Raw genomic sequence first — 19,282 nt, forward strand, 5'->3', positions numbered from 1 at the left:
TATGACTGCACTACCACCTAAACTATATACCTTTTTTCAAGAATTAATGGTAGACGTTAGATGTCTAATGAACATAACTGATCAGAGTATGTAAAGAGATGTGATATTTATGTTGAAAAGGATAAGATTACTGTGTGCAACACCTAAAGTTCATTTCGACCAACATCTAACATATTACATTTTCTTTTTCGCAAAAGTAGGACATATTCACAATGATTAAGAAACAATGTGCAAACTATTTAATACTTTGGAAAATACAATAAACTGAGAGACATCTCTTATACATTTTTAAAGAACACATTTTGCTTCTTTTTTTTTTTAACTGAACATGTAGGCTACTATCTAAACTTTAGAATTGCTACATAAATGTACCAAAACAGAGCTTAAAATGTGCTATTGCTCTGGTTACTGTCACCCCACACAGGTCAAAGCGCAGTGTAAAATGTCAGACATACTCACACATTATGAATAACAGGTTGAGCTAATATTGACGGTAAGATATTTTTTTCTTGTTAATGTGGAATTTTACATAATCCTGGCTACTGTTAGGAAGCATTCCATATAACACGGACTATACTGGTTGTGATAATACTGGTAATGATAAGGGTATACAGTCCCAGGCAACAGCACCACTAAAATATTAATTATATGCACAAATGCATTCAGATAATATCAATATCTCAGACATTCACTGTGTGCAACAGCACCTTAAAATGTAGAAAAACAAACACAGGCCAACTAACATATTTAATATTTGGATAACACGGTCTTTTAGTATGTGTTGTCGACTAACATACACAAAATCTTTGCATGACATTTTTTAAGTGGGCCTTGCACAAGTACCCCCTCCCAAACTTATTAAAATTAATTGCCAAAAAATGTTTTTTCTGAACTATAAATGTTGCTCTTAAAACCCTAAATTAGTTCTAGTGCAATCAGTTGTGTCCAAGTAAAGAATTACGTGACCTCAATATAAATACACATGTTCCTGGAAAAGTTTATGAGAGAACATGAATAAGCAAACAGTCATGAAGACCAAGAAACTATCAAAACAAGGTTTAGTTTTAAAAAATATACATCCCAATTTTTTAACATCCCGCAGAGCAACATTAAACCCATTATTAAACATGTAGCCAATGCCAACAGTGTTGACAGGGATGCCTTCGTCACCAACTAGTCTAATACTTTTTATTACTAAGTTGTGTGTCTCAAATACTCTTAAAATACACTTAAAAACAGGAAGAAAGTTATTGAAAAAAAATTATTTCATACATCTGTTCTTGCAGTGACCTTGATACTGTTTGGGTCAATTCACCCAATCGCAGATTGACAGATAACCCTAAAACAAAATGCCTCCACAACCTAGTGACCGATGTATAAAAATGGAAAGAATATGGCACAACTGCGACCCTGCTTAGAGGAGGGGGTCAGTAACAGTGTAAGGAGGGCATTATTCAGAGATGTAACCAAGAGGCCAAGTGCAATGCTCAGTGTGATGCTACCCCCCACCATGCTTCACTGTGGGGATGTTCTTCTCAGGGTGATGAGCAGTGTTGGGTTTCCACCAAACATCAGACCAGAGATTTTCGGTGGATGGCCTCCACTAGGCAGAGATGTGGGTGCGCCAAATTCTTTCCATGTTTTCATAATGGCTTTAATAATGCTCCACAGAATGTTCAAATTATGGCACAGTTTCCATTAGCCAGTAAATACTGGTTTTTGACCGGTGAAAATTTAAAACATCCGATAAAATCAAAAACTGCTGGACACAATGTCCAGTAAAAATATTAACACAAAGCATACACTAAAGTATGTTCACAATTGCACATTTAAATAAGGTCTCTGTCTGTGCAATTTTTTTTTCTCCATATGCTTCTCGTGTTCTCGGATTTGCACGCATTATTCAAATCATTCAACCACTCACACGTCTTTGTGCTGGTCAACTGTCTGTCTGTCTGTCTCACTCTCTCCCTCTCTCTCTCTCACTCATTGCAGGAGGCAATGAAGCACAAACACACACAAGTAAACTAATCCAACACAGGTCAGAATCATGTATTACCTGCCGATTAGACCCGTTTCCTCTCCAACCACAGCTGAAGCTCGACCACGCCCCCACCCACAAAAATGCATAATCCAAAATGCTACAGCGCAAAATAAACACAGAAATAAGATGACCAGATTTGTTCCAGTTTGTCCGGTAAACTTTATCATTCTCGGACATGTTGGCCGTCACACTCTGAAGTATGAAATATTTCTTATAACCAAACCCTGACTGAAACATTATCAGAACTTTGTCCCAGATTTGATAGATCCTTAGTCTTCATGATGCTGTTTATTTAGCTATAATTTTCGCTAGGAAATCTTCCAGGAACAGGTCATATGACAATTGAAATCATAGGACACTTTACTAGCCCACAGGTGGAAGTCACTTTGTAAATAATGTTGAAAACTATATTCCTCCAACTTCAATATTATGAGCTATTTAGTGTAGATTCACGACCTATAATCCCAATTAAGTGCAGGGGGATACTTATGCAAGGCACTGTTCAGCAATACTACATTGACTTGAGTAATGGTCATATATGAACAGACATTCCATTCCCATAATATAGAATCAAGACTGCAATTCTTCAGAATGTAAACTGTTAACTTAGGTAGCCATATGTATTAGATTTTAAAGGGCAGTCTCACCATGTGTCCACTACGTCAGCAGTATGTTAGCACCTTCACAGCACTACAGAAGGAGTGTAAAAGGCATTCAACAGGGTTTTCTGATTATCAGAACAGTAACATGCCATCACTAGACAAAGCTGAATACTACAGGACCCTGACCTAAACAATATTGCAATCAGATAAGATTAAGAGTGCTACCAAGATGAACTGCTTTTCCACATTTTGCTGAAAAGGATCTCTCTGTATGAGATCCATATCAGATTTTTTCCCCAGGAATGTTATATATTCTTTAACGCTGTTTTTGTCTATATATTTATTTGCTTAAAATACAATTTCAATACACTACATTTTAAACACATACAGTACATTAATTGAAAGGCTCAAGCCAGACAACTAAACCTCATAACTATCTGACCTCCTGCCCTGGACCCAACCATGATGACCCCGTCTCTCCCCAGAGGCCCGGGATGCTCCAAACCCAGTCTGATGCACATGTGACAGTTCCTCGTCATGGACCAATTGCTCTCCTGTGGACCTAGCGGTAAAAATCAGAACACGTAAGCTGCAGATTCCTTATAGCGTTTATCATAAATAAATCACATTTGAACATGCAGACACAACTTATCACCATTTAAAGTTAAAAAAAAAAATAAATAAAAAAATAAATAAATAAAACACCCAACAGGAAAGGAGACAAATAAAACTGAAAGATGGCCCTGGAACTACATTACTTATACACTAAAGAAACATTATCACTAGCCTTGTGTGATTCTCAATGTATCTACAAGTAATATGGTAAAACAACACTGCTACAAGGGGAAATCAGGAAAAGATCTCCCAATCAACATCTAAATTTACAGTCTTAACATGTAATACAAACAAGCAACCAAGTGTGGACGGTGCAAAGTACAAGCTCAACATTAATAAAAATAAAAATAAATCCAAGCCATACCTGTTTTTGGTTATTCTTTGGGGACCTGTCTCAGCTAAAGGAGCCACCTGGACAAATAGCACAGTTGTAAGAGTGGGTCCTGCATGTCTTACAACAGACAAGACATAATGTTTATTTCTGTAGCCAACACTGTTACTGTGACGCATGCAGGATACAGAGTAGGTTGTGTAATGAACCCCGAGTCTAACAGTGTGGCTTGTGACATACCGTGTGGGCTGTGCAGTAGTGCTCATGGGGAGTATTCTGGTAATACTCCAGCAGCCTTTCAGCTAGGGCAATGCGTCGTAAGAGGCCCTCGATGAACCGCCGCAAACGGACTTTCCCGCACATCTCATGCTGCGCTGCTGCTTCCAGAAATTTCTGAATAGCAAGTACTTCCCTACAACCAGTAACAAACTATTATTTTTCTGAGGTGTTACGTAATTTGACAAATCTGTCAATTCTAAAACAGACAAAATTTTGTTAATGCCTTAGATTTATGTAGCGCTTTTCTAGACACTCAAAGCGCTTTACATTGTATGGGGGGAAATCTCCTCAAACACCACCAGTGTGTAGCATCCACCTGGATGATGCGACGGCAGCCATAGTGCGCCAGAACGCCCACCACACACCAGCTATTAGTGGAGAGTGATGTAGCCAAATCAGGGATGGAGATTATTAGGGGGCCATGATAGATAAGGGCCAATGGGGGAATTTGCAATTGTATTGCAGGTTGCACTCACTGTTCCCTCCGTTCCAGCTCATGCTCGGACATGCTGAGCTGCTGGCGCAGCGTGGCGATGACCATGACAGCGGCGTTCACCTGTCTGCTGAGAGCTTGCTCCCGCTCCAGCACTTCCTGACGCTCCTGGGCCAGGTGGTGTGAGTGTGCGCGCTCACACAGAAGTGCTGTGTCAGTGTGGGCCAGTTCTGAGCTGATCCGGAGCAGTCGTCGCTCCATGCTGCTACTGGCTGTCCTTATCATGCCCTCCAGCCTCTGCCCCACCGAGGGCACTGGAGCAGAGAGGAGACTGGTGCCAATGGACAACTCCCCACCATCGGCACTCTTCTCCGGGGGAGCAGACTGTTCTGGGCACGTGTCTTCAGTCTGGTCGTGTGGAAGGGAATCAGAGCTGAATGGGAACTGGTGTGAGCGTGTGTCAGTGCCTGCGTCCTTTGTTGTCTGCGTCTCAGCAGTGGCTCTCTTGCTGTCAGAGCCTAAGTACCCCCTGCTGGCTGGGAGGCTGAGGTTGTGCCTTGGATCATATGTGTGATTGTAGTCAAGGTGGGCCCGCAACGCAGCCAAGCTCTGGAACCGCTCATGCTCTCCACACCGTGGGCATCGGAACGGGGGTGGAGATGGAGCCCCTGCACCACAAGCCTGGCCGTTTTCCACGAAAAAGGTTGTGTTGCGCGTGCACAACTTTTGCTGCATGTCAACCTGACAGTGAAAACAGCACAATTGCTTAGAACCGGGGTAGAATTTGTTAACCCCACCCACCAATTTATGCAAAGTTCATTTCTAATCTGCAAATCTAGTCACCTTTGACTTAGTACTATTAAACAATGTAATCGCCTTCAATCTGGATAACTGATATCTGAATAAATTAAACCATTCATATGGCCACATGGCATACTACTACAAGTAGCAATATGTCTATGTCTATACACTGCAATTCCGCTGTCTAATACATGCTCTTATTAAAATATTCATTCACATCAGCAATCAAATCTCCCCATTAAACCATTGTTGGGCCCAGTTCACAAGTAGGAGAACCCAACTCCATAGCCTGCATATACTATGCACTGCTTTTGGTAGTTACAAACGCTGTTTCATTTCAGTATGCTTCAACATATTTCTGTCTGTATTGTCTGATACACTCCCCAGTGTTCATTACACCATAGACAACCACAGTATTTGGTATGACGTACATACACCACGCAGCTTCAAAGCTTTGTATACTCGTGCACAAACGCATATGTTTAATGAATATGCGATTATCGGTTGATTTCATCTTTCCCTATTAGAGCAGAGGAGCTCATTATAGAAGGAAGAAGACATTGTCTTGAGTCGTACACTTATCACTGTGGGCTCCTGAAAGAGCAGCACAAAGTCATACCAAGTCATGCAGCTAGAGTCATCTACATACTGTTATAACGTCATCTAGCTCTAGCTCGCGTGCATACCTGAAACCCGGTATCACTCTGCAGCCCGGTCCAGGTGAGCTGGGGAAATAATAACGCTTTCGGTCGGACGCAGCTTTTCAGATGACGATCATTGGGATCTCTTGGACCTGTGGCTGAGATTCTCGGGGGTGTGTGTGTGTGTGTGTTTTTTTTCCTTCAGCTAGCCTGCTGTAACAGCGATATAGGTGTCACAGACATCACTGCTAAAATCCCAAACGGCGTCCTTCGGTGATAATGATCTGAACACAATTGAGACACTACCCGATTTTCCCCGTTACAATGATACCGTCCAGTGGCTGGGTCAGCTACAGTGATTTGATAAACCGTACTGAGAAGAAGTCATTAGCATGCAGAGTGCGACAGACAAACCGGGTTGATCCATTCGAGCACAGACGGGAGAGACTATCAAAAGGCATTGGAATTACAAACATTTTTTATTGCACGATATACACATCAAATAACAATGTTTGCTAGTTTAAATGTATAAGATGTCAAAATATTAATAAATCTTAAAGCCGTTTGAAATTAACCAGCGTATTTATGGATGTTCATTTTCAAGCTTACATTTCAAATTCAAAAGTGGTACAGCCCTATGGTTGTTTAGGCAACGGCGAGGCACGAAGGAACGCGATTGGCTGAATCAGAGCTGTGGACTCGGCCGGTTCGTTGAGCTCGTGAGGGGCTTGTCTGAGGGAAGGAGCCAGTATGGAGTCACCGCGGGACTTTCGAATGTTTAAACGGAGCGAAAGGACAAGGTCCTCCTTATCGTCCGGTTCATCCCTCGCCATGGAGATGAAGAGAAAGAGGATAAGAGATGGTGTCTTGTTTGTACAAAACGAGGTATGTTTTTATTATTATTATTCAAAATGTGTTTAACGTTACTTTATGTTAGCAAGAGATTTTTCACTTTTGTTGTGAGCTATAAAACACGCCCTGCTCGACACTAAATAGCCTCTTGTTACGTTAAGAATGAATGAGAGAAGTTATCTCGCTGAAGTTAATGTATTATGTTTATATATAAGCATCTATATGTTTATATAATATCTCCTGTAACCATAATATTTATTTCCGGTTATAAACATGTCTAAACTAACCACCTGTTCATTCAGTATTCATTCCTTCAGGTGAGAACAAAACCAGTGAATCACACCTTTAATGACTAACTGCACTGTTTAGTTTTTCATTTGTGTCCTAATGAAGACCTCTGCTCTCTCTTCCACGTCGTGTTAAGATTTATTTGTGAAGGAATAAATAATTTGGTGAATAATAACAAATTAAATTGCAAGATTTTTCAAGCTGATTTTAAACTGGTTTTCTAGGTGCAAGTTCCCATTGTTTGGCCCTGCCTGTGTCTTCATTCACCAAATGTTATTCACTCTCCACCTACTTGCACACACAAAGCATGGAAAAGCTTTGTCTCCATGCACTCACACTCACGTACACCATTGTTTAAAATATGGCATGTGGAATCAATCGGAGAAGACCAAAATAAATGCTTCCCTCTTCTATTATAAATGATTGTTTTATGATCATGATTATGGCTCATGGAAATCAAAAATCCAGTATCTCAAAATATTAGAATAAAGAATTTATAATACAGACATGTTGCAGTATCACATTCCTAGTGTCACGTCACTCCTGAACCAGAGACAACGTCAGAAGCATCTTACCTGGTCTAAGGAGAAAAAAACTGGACCGTTGCTCAGTCCAAAGTCCTCTTTTCAGATGAAAGTAAATTTTGCATTTCATTTGAAAATCAAGGTCCCAGAGTCTGGGGGAAGAGTGGAGAGGATCAGAATCCAAGTTGCTTGAAGTCCAGTGTGGTTTCCACAGTCAGTGATGATTTGGGGTGCCATGTCATCTGCTGGTGTTGGTCCACTGTGTTTTCTCGAGTCAAGAGTCAATGCAGCGTCTACCAGGCGAATTTAGAGCACTTCATGCTTCCCTCTGCTGGCAGGCTTCATGGATATGTTGATTTCCTTTTCCAGCAGGACTTGGCACCTGCCCACAGTGCCAAAACTACTAGTAACTGGTTTGCTGACCATGGTATTACTGTGCTTGATTGGCGAGCCAATTCGCCTGATCTGAACCCCATATAGAATCTAGTGAGAGACACCAGACCCAACAATACAGACGAGCTGAAGGCCGCTATCAAAGCAACCTGGGCTTCCAGAACACCTCAGCAGTGCCACAGGCTGATTGCCTCCATGCCACGCCGCATTGATGTAGTAATTTGTGCAAAAGGATTAAAGTCCAGATCAAGTACTTAGTGCATAAATTAACATACTTTTCAGAAGGACATTTCCGTATTATAAATTCTTTATTCTAATATTTTGAGTTTTTCCATGAGTTGTAAGCCGTAATCATAGAGATTAAAACAAAAAAGGCTTGAAAAATTTCACTTTGTGTAATGAATCTAGAATATATGAAAGTTAAACTTTTTGAATTAAATTACGGAGGGGGGTTAACTTTTCCACGATACACACATTTCTTTGAGATGCACCTGAATGTATTTCCCCATTTCTTTGTGTGTGCACCTGTTGTCTGCTGTAACCCTGATTTAAAGATCCTGTTGATCTCAGATGCTGGGTTTTTCTCAGGACTGTAATCTCCAGGAGAAGATGGACTTTGAGATGCGAATGAGAGCAGGGGCATATAAGCTTCTGGTGGCCAGTACCAAGAGAGAACAGATCCTTGATGCAGCCAAGAGCCTGTTAACCTGCAATGCACGAATCAAAGCCTACATGACCGAGGCACAGAGGCGGAAGGAGCTGCAGGATGTGCCTGGAAGTCTTAAAAGGAGGTCTGACATGGTGTGCTGGTACATTACGGTTGCAGGAGAATGTGCCATTTTGAACAAAAATGGTATGTTATGGGGAAACTGTGAAGACTTTACTGAAATGTTTGTGTCTTACAGGACTTCAGAGTCACAGAATAGAACGCCTTGCAAAGGCAAAGTAGCCATAACTGGTAAGAGATTGGAAAACCTCTTTTCTCAGTCATTGATCCCATAATTTAGGTATGTCCATGATTCATTCCTGTCCTCTTTCCCATGTAGGTCTGCGGATCCCGCTATTTTGGAAGGATTCTGAACATTTTAACACCAAAGGGAGTGAGTATATTTTGTCAGTACATTCTTGTATTTTCAGTGAATGTTGTTAGAACTGTACAGTATTTCCTCTCTTCTCTGTGACGTCTATAAATTAGTACCCTGCCATTTTAGACTAGTTGTGTGGGTTTTTTATTTATTTGGGTTTTTTTTTAATATATGTATAATATAATATAATATAATATAATATAATATAATATAATATTGGAATGAATGTGTGAAAACCACTTGAATATGCATATTGTTATCGTGAATCGTATACCCTCTGTTGCAATTTAATATTTTTCTAACTCCTAAGCCCCAGTTGTTTGTGTTTAAAAGATACTAAACACTTTGCGTCATGGTCAGATGTCATAATGTTCATAATATGATGGTTGATAAAATAACTTTTATTGTAGTTTACTAAATCATCAAATTTCATATGGCCACATGTTTATCTTTAACTTTCTAATTGGACAACAATCACCATGACTGACCTTTTTTATTTATTTATTTTATTTATTTACTTTAAACTTTAGGAATGCAATGGAAGGTATGCATGATGTATTTTTGTTTTGTTTGTTTTTTACAGAGCCATGTCTTCTTTCTACAGACTCTCAGCGGGTTGCAGTCTTCTGTCTAATGAAGATTGGTTCTGAGATATTTGACACAGAAATGGTGATTGTAGACCGAACAGTGACTGATATCTGCTTTGAGGGTATAACAATCTTGTAAGTGATCATTAGATATATTTACAGAAATGTAGTGGTAAAGTGTGCAGTGGGTCCATGTTCAAGTCTGTTTGTGTTCTTCCAGTTCTGAGGCTAAGCCGGACTTTGAGCTGGTTGTTGAGCTATACAGCTGTGCAGTGGGAGAGGAGGGAACTTTGGTCAACACACCAAAAAAACTGGCCAGGAAGCTGCGGTCCTCTTTTGGGAAAGGATCTGGAAAGAAACTCTGCCCCCTTCTGGATGGAGGAGATCCTGATGCTTTTCTTCAGGCCAACCCAATCCCACAGTATGGATTGCTTTCATATCCACACAGTACAATGTGTATAATCATTACAGGGCAAGAGCTTCAGTGAACGTTCACATCAAACATTAGAATGGGGATAAATATGATCTGTCACAAGCTGGTATGAGTATTTCAGAAACTGCTGATTGGTGAGCCTGTGCTCACTGTAGCCTTAGATTTCTGTTCTTGGTTGACAGAAGCAGAACCCAATATGGTCTTCTGAGAGAGATCACCTTTTCCACTTTTTTCTGATCTTTGATGTGAATGGTAACTGAAGCTCTTGACCCTGTAGCATTGTGCTGCTGCCGCCAGCATGATTGGATAATTGCATGAATGTGCAGGGGTACATGTGTTCCTATTTAAGTGGCTGGTGACTATTTTATGATTGTTTTGTTTCAGTGGAGCAAAATATTCACTTTTGGCGTACACAACTCTGGGATTGGAGCAGACCGGGAACTCGTTCCAGTCTCACTCACTCATAGTTTTACAGAATGGTAAGTGAAGGAGCAACACCTTAATGCTGTTGTTCCTGCATGTTTTGTTTTGAGAGTTTGAAGTCACTGAGCTTCAGCATTAGGCAGGCAAAGCTTTTGTTCTTTGCGCAGTATACACATTCAAATGCCAATGTTTTCACCATATCAAGATCTGCCTTTGAACAGATTTGATATAGAAGAGTAATTTTGTGAGGTAGTTGAGATCATTTGGAGTTATTCCTGTGTCTTTTGCTCAGTGGAAGCATCATCATGGCTGCCTCTCTATGGGAACTTGTGCTGTCAGCTGGTGGCACAGCCTGACTGCATGACACAGGATATGAGGAGTGGTTATCTTAGCCAGCAGGTCAGTCCCACACCGTTTTGTGTATTGCATATGGTATAAAATCATTTCACAACCATTTTGATGGTGTGACCAATGGATGTATGTAATATAAGTTTGTTATAATAATAAAAATCTGTATGTTTAGCAAAGTGTTGAGGGTTTGCAGCACTGCTGTAGGCTGTACTGTGTGCTGAAAGCCGGTCTGCTCTCCTGTTACTTCACTCCTGAGGAGATTCAAGCTAAGATAGAACCCAGTGTTATAATCTCCATAAACAAGGTAAGACATGGAAGTAAAACCGTGGCAGTCAATATATTTCGGGTGTAGGTCACAATGCGTATCTAATCACTGAGGCAGCAGTTTTCATTCAACCAAGTCTTGGTGGTTATTTAACTGGGGTGGTGTGTTTTTTAATAAACGTTATGTAATTGTATATAAATAACAAAGTCTACATGCAGTCCATAGATGATACAGAAAATGTTGTGTTCATGTGTAGGACACCCGCCTTCGTGTAGTGGAGGGCAACCAAAAAGCTGGGGCTAGGCTGAGCATCATTGATCCAGGGACAGGAAACCCTGCTACCCATGTATTCATAGCCGAGACACCTGACCTACTGCAGGAGTGGCTCAGTGTTCTGTTGCAACACATCTATGATCAGAGTGAGTGACTGATGGGTATTGGTGTGCATATATGAGCCAAGGAAATTGGCATGCTTCTTTTTATTGAATATTTGTAAAGAATGAACACTCTGCTTGTTCAATAGGTCAGTGGCAGCACACCTGTGATAAGCTGATGGAAATTGAGGTTTTGTCCCCACCGAAACCCCCACTTTTTCTTACAAAGCAAGCTGACTCGGTCTACAATGATCTCAGTAAGTAACTTCCTTACCAGAAAGGAAAAATTATTACACATAACAATGGCTAAACATACTTGGGTTTTCTGATGCCATCTGTTTTAAAACTGATCTTGCTTTTCAGGTATTGGCTCACCAGGCAAATTTGAAAGTTTGACGGACATAATTCATAATAAGATTGAAGAAACAGATGGCCGCTTTCTTATTGGTCAGGAGGAAGAAAGTGAGCCTCCTCATTGGACAGCACTGTTCGAGGGCTCCCGGCCAATGTTGGTGCAGAAGACTGTGTTATCACCAGTTAAAGACGGCGCCCAGTTCATGTCCAGTCCAGGCTTAAACGGCAACAAGAAGAGAAGAGCGCCTCCACCACCCCCTGACAAATTACCATTTGTCCATCCCACTGCCCACCAGTCATGTCCTCCATCCTACCAGGAGAAGGAGAACTCCAACAAGGGGATCAGGCCTCGTACTGGGCGACCGTCACTTGATGCTAAATTCTCAGCCATCATTCAACAGTTACAGAAGAGCCACGGACCCTCCCGCAAAAATCCACCGTTAGCCCTGGTCGAGCCCTCTCAGAACCTTTCCGTTCCAATCAAGATGGATACGGAGCTCAGTTTGTCTGAACATGAAGAAAAAACAAGCGCCCAGGTGCCTCAGCCACCTTTGCCTGCCACGAGAAATAAACTCAGCAAGTCCTTTAGAGAGAAGATGAACCCCAAAGCTTGGTGAACTTCTATAGTTATTTTGTATCTTACCAAACACTCAAATCAGTCATAAATTCCTTTTGTCCTTACTACTTTTTTTTTTTTTCTCTCTCTCTACCCATTTCAACACTACTACAACTGTAGTTTATAATCAAACATTTTGGGCTACAGAACTGATAAATTACATCATGCATATTTTCAAACCTAACATACTGAAAATAAGCAGAGACTTGGGACTTATCGTTCCTTGTCATATAGTGTGCACTTTTGATAACTTGGCACATGGCGTTGCAAGAATGCACATTAAGTATTGTCTTCATGTTGATTTACAGCATGCATGCATGCATACATGCAGCCTGTGTAGGTTATTTCAATATTTAACTTGGGTAAAAGTCTTAAACTTTTTACTATTAGTAGTAATAAGTAAAGGGGGAAAAAAGTAACCACTCGCTACAAACACGTATACAGATTTGTAACATTTGCTATTTTTTGTACAAGACTATTCAGTCATGCAGGGTTTTTTTCCCGCTTTTTTTTCCCATTTAAACATAATTAATTCATTGTAAATTCAGAAGTGTTGTGTAGATTTTTTTTTTTCTTTTTCCCCCTGAATGTGTACTATGATGATTGAATGTCTATTACTGATCCCTGAATGCTGTATAGTGGCTAAATTAAATACTACAGTGCCTATTAAACTGCACTTGAATTTGGATATTCATAGGATTTAATTATCCTTTCAATTTTGATTAAGCTTAACATTTCAAATGAAAAAATACCTTGTTATAGGTGTGGAAAGTTGCATAATAATGAGTTGTGTAGGATGAAAGTGAACTGGAACACTGACTTTAAAAAAAAATTAACATTATTTTTTTAATAACATTTTTAAACTGGCTTTATGTCTGTATTCCTTTTGTGAATTAATTAATGCAACTAAGAGACATTAATTTCACAGTGGTTAATAGTTATAGTGCAATACTTACAATACCTTTCTAACAATACCTTTTTTAATTGTTTACTTTAATTCAGATCAAGTACATTTCTGGTCTTTGCAGGTCATGTCATTTTTCTTTTCTGCTTGGTCCAGAATAAAGCACTAACGATTTTGGTTCGTCTGTATTTGATTTTAGTTGCATTCACACTGTCAAAGTAGAACTCAGTACTTCAAGGGTTGATTTTCTTGACACACTTTTATTGGTCCCATTAACTGAATATAGTCGAAATATTGTAATTGTACTACAGAGCATTTGAAAGTGTTTAATTTATTAGGTAGCTACTGCTTCAGGTCAGACCTGAAGTATTTCTTCTAGATGCCTCTCTCTGGACCTGTTTCTCTAAAACCTGCTCCAGCTGTAGCCAGTGCTGCTTCTCCAGTGCCTGCTGCTCAATATGGAGGAAAACGATTTCAAATAAAGACCAGTGCTGGATTAGTATACATTTATCTAAATTTTTATATTGTTAGGGGAAGATAAAATGTGATCAACAACTGTAGATATACGAAATGTGGTTATATTGAGTATAATACTGTAAGTGCTCACCTTTTTATGGTTATAGCTCTTAACATTTTGAGCAGCCATATGTTCATTTAACTTTGATTTGCCTTTTTCATTCTCCTTCCTCTTCTGTCTCTCCTGCTGTTTCATCTCCAGAGTCTTCTGCAGGTCTACCAAACTCTCATACTTGCTGACCACCTCTTCCAACTTCAGTCTCATTTTCTTCTCCTTCCTGTTTAACACAGAGACCATGTAAATGATACTTTGTAAACTCATTATACAAAAGTTGCTTTAAAAACCTGGAATCTTCAGTATGTTTCTTCATAAATATGCTTTTCCTGTGTTTCAGGAGAACTCTGGTTACTTTTGTGTAGTGGCCCGCCCTGCTGCAGTCCTGCATGCAGTAATGGTGTCCAGGTGCTCAAGCAGTAGCTGTCCTTTGCCCTGTTTCTCCTCCAGAATCCTTTGCTTTATTTTCTCCTGCTCTCGCTGTTCCTCCTCCTTCAGCCTGGCTAAGCGTTCCCGCAGCTCCAACAAAGACATCTCACAAAGTAACTCATGACCTCCTGTCTGTAATAGCACAGGGACGATAGGTTATTTGTTATCCTTGCTCTGGGAGTCATTAATAAGTTCTTACAACGGTATTACTGCAACACACATATGAAGTTAATCACCTCTGTGTCGTCCATAAACTTGTGAGCGATATGAGGCACTGACTCGATGGCTCGAATCTCACGGATGAGCTCAAACTTCCGGCTCAGTTCAGCCTGGGCTTCTTCCAATGCCTGCCGAAGTAGTTCCTGGCTTTGCTCAGAAACCTCCTTAACTGCAACATACACATTATGTGTACATAATAAGCAACACATTCAAAAAAATCTTATATCTTGGTTCTAGGAAAAAAGAAACACACCAATGCGTTTTTTGATCTCTTGCAGTTTCAATTTGGCAGCTTTAGAGTTTTTGTGGCCATCAGCCACCAGCTGCACCAGCTCCTTCATCTCTTTCTCCTCTTGCAGACGCTTCTCTGCATACCTGTGCATCAGCTGTGCAGTCTGGGACAATCACATAGATCAAATCACAAAAGCCATGAGAAGCCTTACTCACATTATATTAACCTGCTTTAAGTGAATTTTACTCTGCATATAAATGTTAAAATAATGAATACAAGATAATTCACCTCTTCTTTCTTGAGCACTGCTTTGTGCTGGTTGAGCTCAAGGACTCGTTGTCGTGCCAGCCAAGCTTCCTCATGGCTAATCTTCCCCTCGAGCCTCCTGCGCACCAGCTGAGCCAGCTCCTCCTGCATGTCCTTCTCCTTCATCTCCTCTTGCCACTGCAGGAACGCTGAGGGCTCACTGGCTCCCTGCATAAGACTATCAAACCTGCAAACACATAAGTACGGGTTAATACTGTGCAGGTGCATCTAAAAAAAAAAAATTATATCTTGGAAACGTTCATTTTCCCGTAATTTAATTCAAAAAGTGGAACTTTTATATATTCTAGATACGTTACACAAAGTGAAATATTTCAAGCCTTTTTTGGTTTTAATCTTAATGATTATGGCTTACAACTCATGGAAATCAAAAATTATTAGAATAAAGAAATTATAATACAGAAATGTCGCAGTGTCACATTCCTAGTGTCACGTCACTCCTGAACCAGAGACAACGTCAGAAGCATCTTACCTGGGCTAAGGAGAAAAAAACTGGACCGTTGCTCAGTCCAAAGTCCTCTTTTCAGATGAAAGTAAATTTTGCATTCCAAAATTTGAAAATCAAGGTCCCAGAGTCTGGGGGAAGAGTGGAGAGGATCAGAATCCAAGTTGCTTGAAGTCCAGTGTGAAGTTTCCACAGTCAGTGATGATTTGGGGTGCCATGTCATCTGCTGGTGTTGGTCCACTGTGTTTTCTCGAGTCAAGAGTCAATGCAGCTTCTACCAGGCGAATTTAGAGCATTTCATGCTTCCATCTGCTGGCAGGCTTCATGGATATGTTGATTTCCTTTTCCAGCAGGACTTGGCACTTGTCCACAGTGCCAAAACTACTAGTAACTGGTTTGCTGACCATGGTATTACTGTGCTTGATTGGCCAGCCAACCCGCCTGACCTGAACCCCATAGAGAATCTCTGAGACACCAGACCCAACAATACAGACGAGCTGAAGGCCGCAATCAAAGCAACCTGGGCTTCCAGAACACCTCAGCAGTGCCACAGGCTGATTGCTTCCATGCCACGCCACATTGATGCAGTAATTCGTGCAAAAGGATTAAAGCCCAGACCAAGTATTGAGTGCATAAATTAACATACTTTTCAGAAGGACGATATTTCTCTATTATAAATTCTTTATTCTAATATTTTGAGATACTGGATTTTTGATGTCCATGAGGTGTAAGCTGTAATCATTAAGATTAAAACAAAAAAAAAGCTTGATATAGTTCACTTTATGTGTAATGAATCTACAATATATGAAAGTTCCACTTTTTGAAATAAATTACAGGAAAAAACTTTTCCACAATATTCTAATTTTTTTTAGATGCACCTGTATATGGTTTTGAGTTCAGATTCCCATTGAGCAGAATGATAGTTACCTCTTCAACTCCTCTTCCATCCGTCGTTTACATAACGCTCCCTCCCGAAGGATCGCTGTTGTGTTCAGTCTGATGGGCAAGGTGTTTGTCTGGAACATTTTAAACCAAATACAAAGACCAAGACAGTATTAGATACTCAGTGCATATGATAATAGGTTTAATGTTGCACTTTGACACTGTATTCTTTTTAGTTTACCTTATGAGTAGCAGGAGTTCCAGAGGAGTAAACTGAATCAAATTTGAGTTTAGCTTCACGGTTTTGCTGAATCTGGGACATTTTATTCTGATCAACAGAAAATACAAACAACCTCTTTGCATGATGAACAGATTTTTCTGTGTATAGGATGTTCGTGTCTGTAATAATTTTGATTCAAAGCCATACATGAGCATAGAAAATATAACACGTTTTCAATGACAGATTCTCTTACTTTGGTTTTCTCTGACTTCTGTGGGTTTGCACATCGGAACTGCTGAGTGTTCGTCTCATACAAGACCTTCTATAGATGAGAGAAATATAAATAAAATAAACTTATCTAAAGCATTACTATACTGTAGAGTCAATGGTACGGTATTTTGAGGGAGTTGATGTGTCTGTTGTAACACAACAGGATGTAATAACTTTTATAGCAGCTCCACATCTGTAAATCCTAACCTGTGCTTTCAGATAGTTCTTCTGTTTGATGTCCTTCAAAACCAGTTGTTCCTTTGGAGGTCTGTGCGTGCTGGCAGGCACCTGAGTAAAAACCAAATGTGTGTGAAATAACAATCAGGTAACATTTTTTATTATTGTCTAATATATAGATAGCATATCTAGAGTGATATAGCATATCTAGCATGCAGAGTAATAATGTGTAAATGTGCTCCATTACTGCACCGGCAGAGAGATGGAGTCCCCACACAATTCAGAAGCCGGCTTCTGTGCCAGTCCTATGCTCAGATTTACTGACAGATGTTTAAAAGTATTTAGGACTAAATGTAAGCCCTAAAAACACCATTTACATTAAATTGGTGAATGCAACCAGCATCCTTCTTGTTGTTTTATTGCCTACTCATTGCCATCTGGAAAAGCTCACAATAACCTTAGTTCTTGATCTACATCTACTAAAATAATGTGCCCTTTTGCACGCCTTTTCATACGACCCACAGGTACTTCAATTAGTAGCATTCGTTATTTCATCTTGAGCATTTTTTGGCTCATGAAGCTTTGAGTGATTTATACTAACCGGTTTGGGTTTCTCCTGTTGTGGAATCAGTTCAGGAGCAGGAAGTGGACGAGGTTTGGGCCTTGTCAGATCAAACTCCTGAGGTTCTGTTGACTTCTTAGGGAATTTCTTCAGCTGGCTGCCTCTGGTTATTTTCTTCTCAAGATATTCTAACAGGCCTTCTATCTCAGACTGCCATCTAATTGAAGGGACGGGAGTGGACTGAAATAATGACTGACAACAAACTGGTATAATGCTGCTTTTCATTTGCCATATCCATTTTATTTAATTATTGAAATCATAAAATATCTGTGATGCATCATTCTCCCACAGATGTGTCTAGGTATTTGTAAGCCCCCTAGAAGCCACACTCATAAGAACCCTTGTTTTACCTCAGTAATGGAACTATCCACTTGCGCTCTACGTAGGTAGCATCATAGAGCTTACTCCATTCCCCATGGATCCATGTTGTGAGGTTAGTAACGTTAAAGAAGAAACTCAAGAACTGCCATGTCCAGGGATAATTAAGGGGAAAAAGAAATAGTAAACCAGAAATGTAAATGGTGGACTACATGATACATTACAGAACACGTTGAAGACGAGCTAAATTAAAGGCAACACATTAAGTCAAACAATGACCATGTTAGGCCAATTAAAACTCAAGTTCATGAGTAGTGCACGTCTTGTCTTTTGATAATGAATTGACTGTTTATCTCCTTACTTTGTACATTTTTGAGCTGTCCAGAGACCTTATAATTGTACTGAACTGCTCCAAGCCCAGATCCTCCAGAGTGAACATGGCAAGATAAGTGACCACTGAAAAATCAAATAATAGAACATAATGAGAAAATGAGAGTTATAATGCATGTTCAATACCTAATATTTCACTCTTTTGTGGCACCAAAAATGGTAAATATTTCTTTTCCCACAATGTAAACATAGTAAACGTACCAACAAAATGGTTTCGATCAGCTTTGAGGAAATATTTTCCCTTCTGATCGTAAAAGACATTGATCACAATATCCAAAAGTTTCTGATGCACTATACACCCATAAACTGTGTCAGTGATAAATATCTGCTCAGCAGAAGGACGATTCTGGAATACAGAAAAGATTACAACATGCTTCTCACAGACATTTCTGAATGACATCAGTGATAATACAGACTGCAAAATGTGACTGAAATTCATATCCAAGTATACCCCGAGAGTCTTGATAGAGTCCTCGATGAAGGTGTCCATACACTGTTTGTCTGGCTCGTACATGTCCAGCAGCTTTATTGCTTCTCTCACCAGGTCCTTATAGTTCATCCTGACAGTGCCTTCAAATCATGCAACATGACCTGAACTCTGCGCAAATTTTAATAGTTATTGCAATATACGAACTATTTAATGCTGCAGACGAAAAAAAAACAAAAAAAAAACAACTTACCCCTTAAACTATTCGGGTTATGTAAGGATTATTGCTCTTATAACCGTGAAAATATTGTGCCAAACTCGTGCTCTTCTCCAGACCCGGATGTGCAAATGATGTTTTGCTGTTGCTAAGCAACAATGAGGCGTTTCCCAAAGTGGAGTCTTCCTTATAGACTGGAATAAAGTTGGCTTGACGAAGAACGGTCGATATTCTCAGAAATTCGCAAATTAAGGAACCGTTTCTAAAGTTACATACCACATTGTTATACAAGTTTCTAACTTCAATAGCATTTAAAGGGAATGCATGGGCGTAACCATGCATTC

At 39.9% G+C, this 19,282-nt stretch overlaps 3 protein-coding genes across 7 annotated transcripts; 1 reads left to right on the forward strand and 2 right to left on the reverse strand.

Moving 5' to 3' along the window:
- Window positions 1-224: 224 nt before the first annotated feature.
- On the reverse strand, window positions 225-6,249 carry znf365 (zinc finger protein 365). The gene is made up of 5 exons (XM_017475411.3): window positions 5,792-6,249; window positions 4,348-5,045; window positions 3,833-4,004; window positions 3,626-3,672; window positions 225-3,208 (listed from the first exon to the last, which is right to left on the reverse strand). Exons 2-5 carry the CDS (start codon window positions 5,037-5,039, stop codon window positions 3,067-3,069), a joined length of 1,053 nt encoding a protein of 350 aa, XP_017330900.1. The 5' UTR covers window positions 5,040-5,045; window positions 5,792-6,249; the 3' UTR covers window positions 225-3,066.
- A 167-nt stretch (window positions 6,250-6,416) lies between these two features.
- rtkn2 (rhotekin 2) lies at window positions 6,417-13,372 on the forward strand. 4 transcript variants are annotated; one of them, XM_017476077.3, is made up of 12 exons: window positions 6,417-6,631; window positions 8,374-8,594; window positions 8,709-8,761; window positions 8,850-8,903; window positions 9,472-9,610; window positions 9,696-9,896; window positions 10,293-10,387; window positions 10,624-10,730; window positions 10,855-10,986; window positions 11,204-11,366; window positions 11,471-11,578; window positions 11,685-13,372. In XM_017476077.3, the coding sequence occupies exons 1-12, from the start codon at window positions 6,497-6,499 to the stop codon at window positions 12,290-12,292; spliced, it is 2,016 nt and encodes a 671-aa protein (XP_017331566.1). In that variant the 5' UTR covers window positions 6,417-6,496; the 3' UTR covers window positions 12,293-13,372. The 4 variants fall into 4 exon arrangements, with proteins under 4 accessions (XP_017331566.1, XP_017331567.1, XP_017331569.1 ...); XM_017476078.3 differs by having other exon boundaries at window positions 9,493-9,610; XM_017476080.3 differs by having other exon boundaries at window positions 8,392-8,594.
- Window positions 13,373-13,435: 63 nt separating this feature from the next.
- cfap99 (cilia and flagella associated protein 99) lies at window positions 13,436-19,269 on the reverse strand. 2 transcript variants are annotated; one of them, XM_017476082.3, is made up of 16 exons: window positions 18,975-19,269; window positions 18,746-18,892; window positions 18,496-18,640; window positions 18,266-18,360; window positions 17,937-18,049; window positions 17,566-17,743; window positions 16,995-17,075; window positions 16,771-16,836; window positions 16,539-16,625; window positions 16,343-16,431; window positions 14,935-15,139; window positions 14,668-14,809; window positions 14,432-14,583; window positions 14,122-14,327; window positions 13,803-13,989; window positions 13,436-13,644 (listed from the first exon to the last, which is right to left on the reverse strand). In XM_017476082.3, exons 2-16 carry the CDS (start codon window positions 18,851-18,853, stop codon window positions 13,546-13,548), a joined length of 1,953 nt encoding a protein of 650 aa, XP_017331571.1. In that variant the 5' UTR covers window positions 18,854-18,892; window positions 18,975-19,269; the 3' UTR covers window positions 13,436-13,545. The 2 variants fall into 2 exon arrangements, with proteins under 2 accessions (XP_017331571.1, XP_017331570.1); XM_017476081.3 differs by having other exon boundaries at window positions 16,771-16,839.
- Between the last annotated feature and the right edge of the window lie 13 nt (window positions 19,270-19,282).

The sequence above is a fragment of the Ictalurus punctatus genome, chromosome 9 (genome assembly GCF_001660625.3).
Source record: "Ictalurus punctatus breed USDA103 chromosome 9, Coco_2.0, whole genome shotgun sequence".
NCBI lineage: Eukaryota > Metazoa > Chordata > Actinopteri > Siluriformes > Ictaluridae > Ictalurus > Ictalurus punctatus.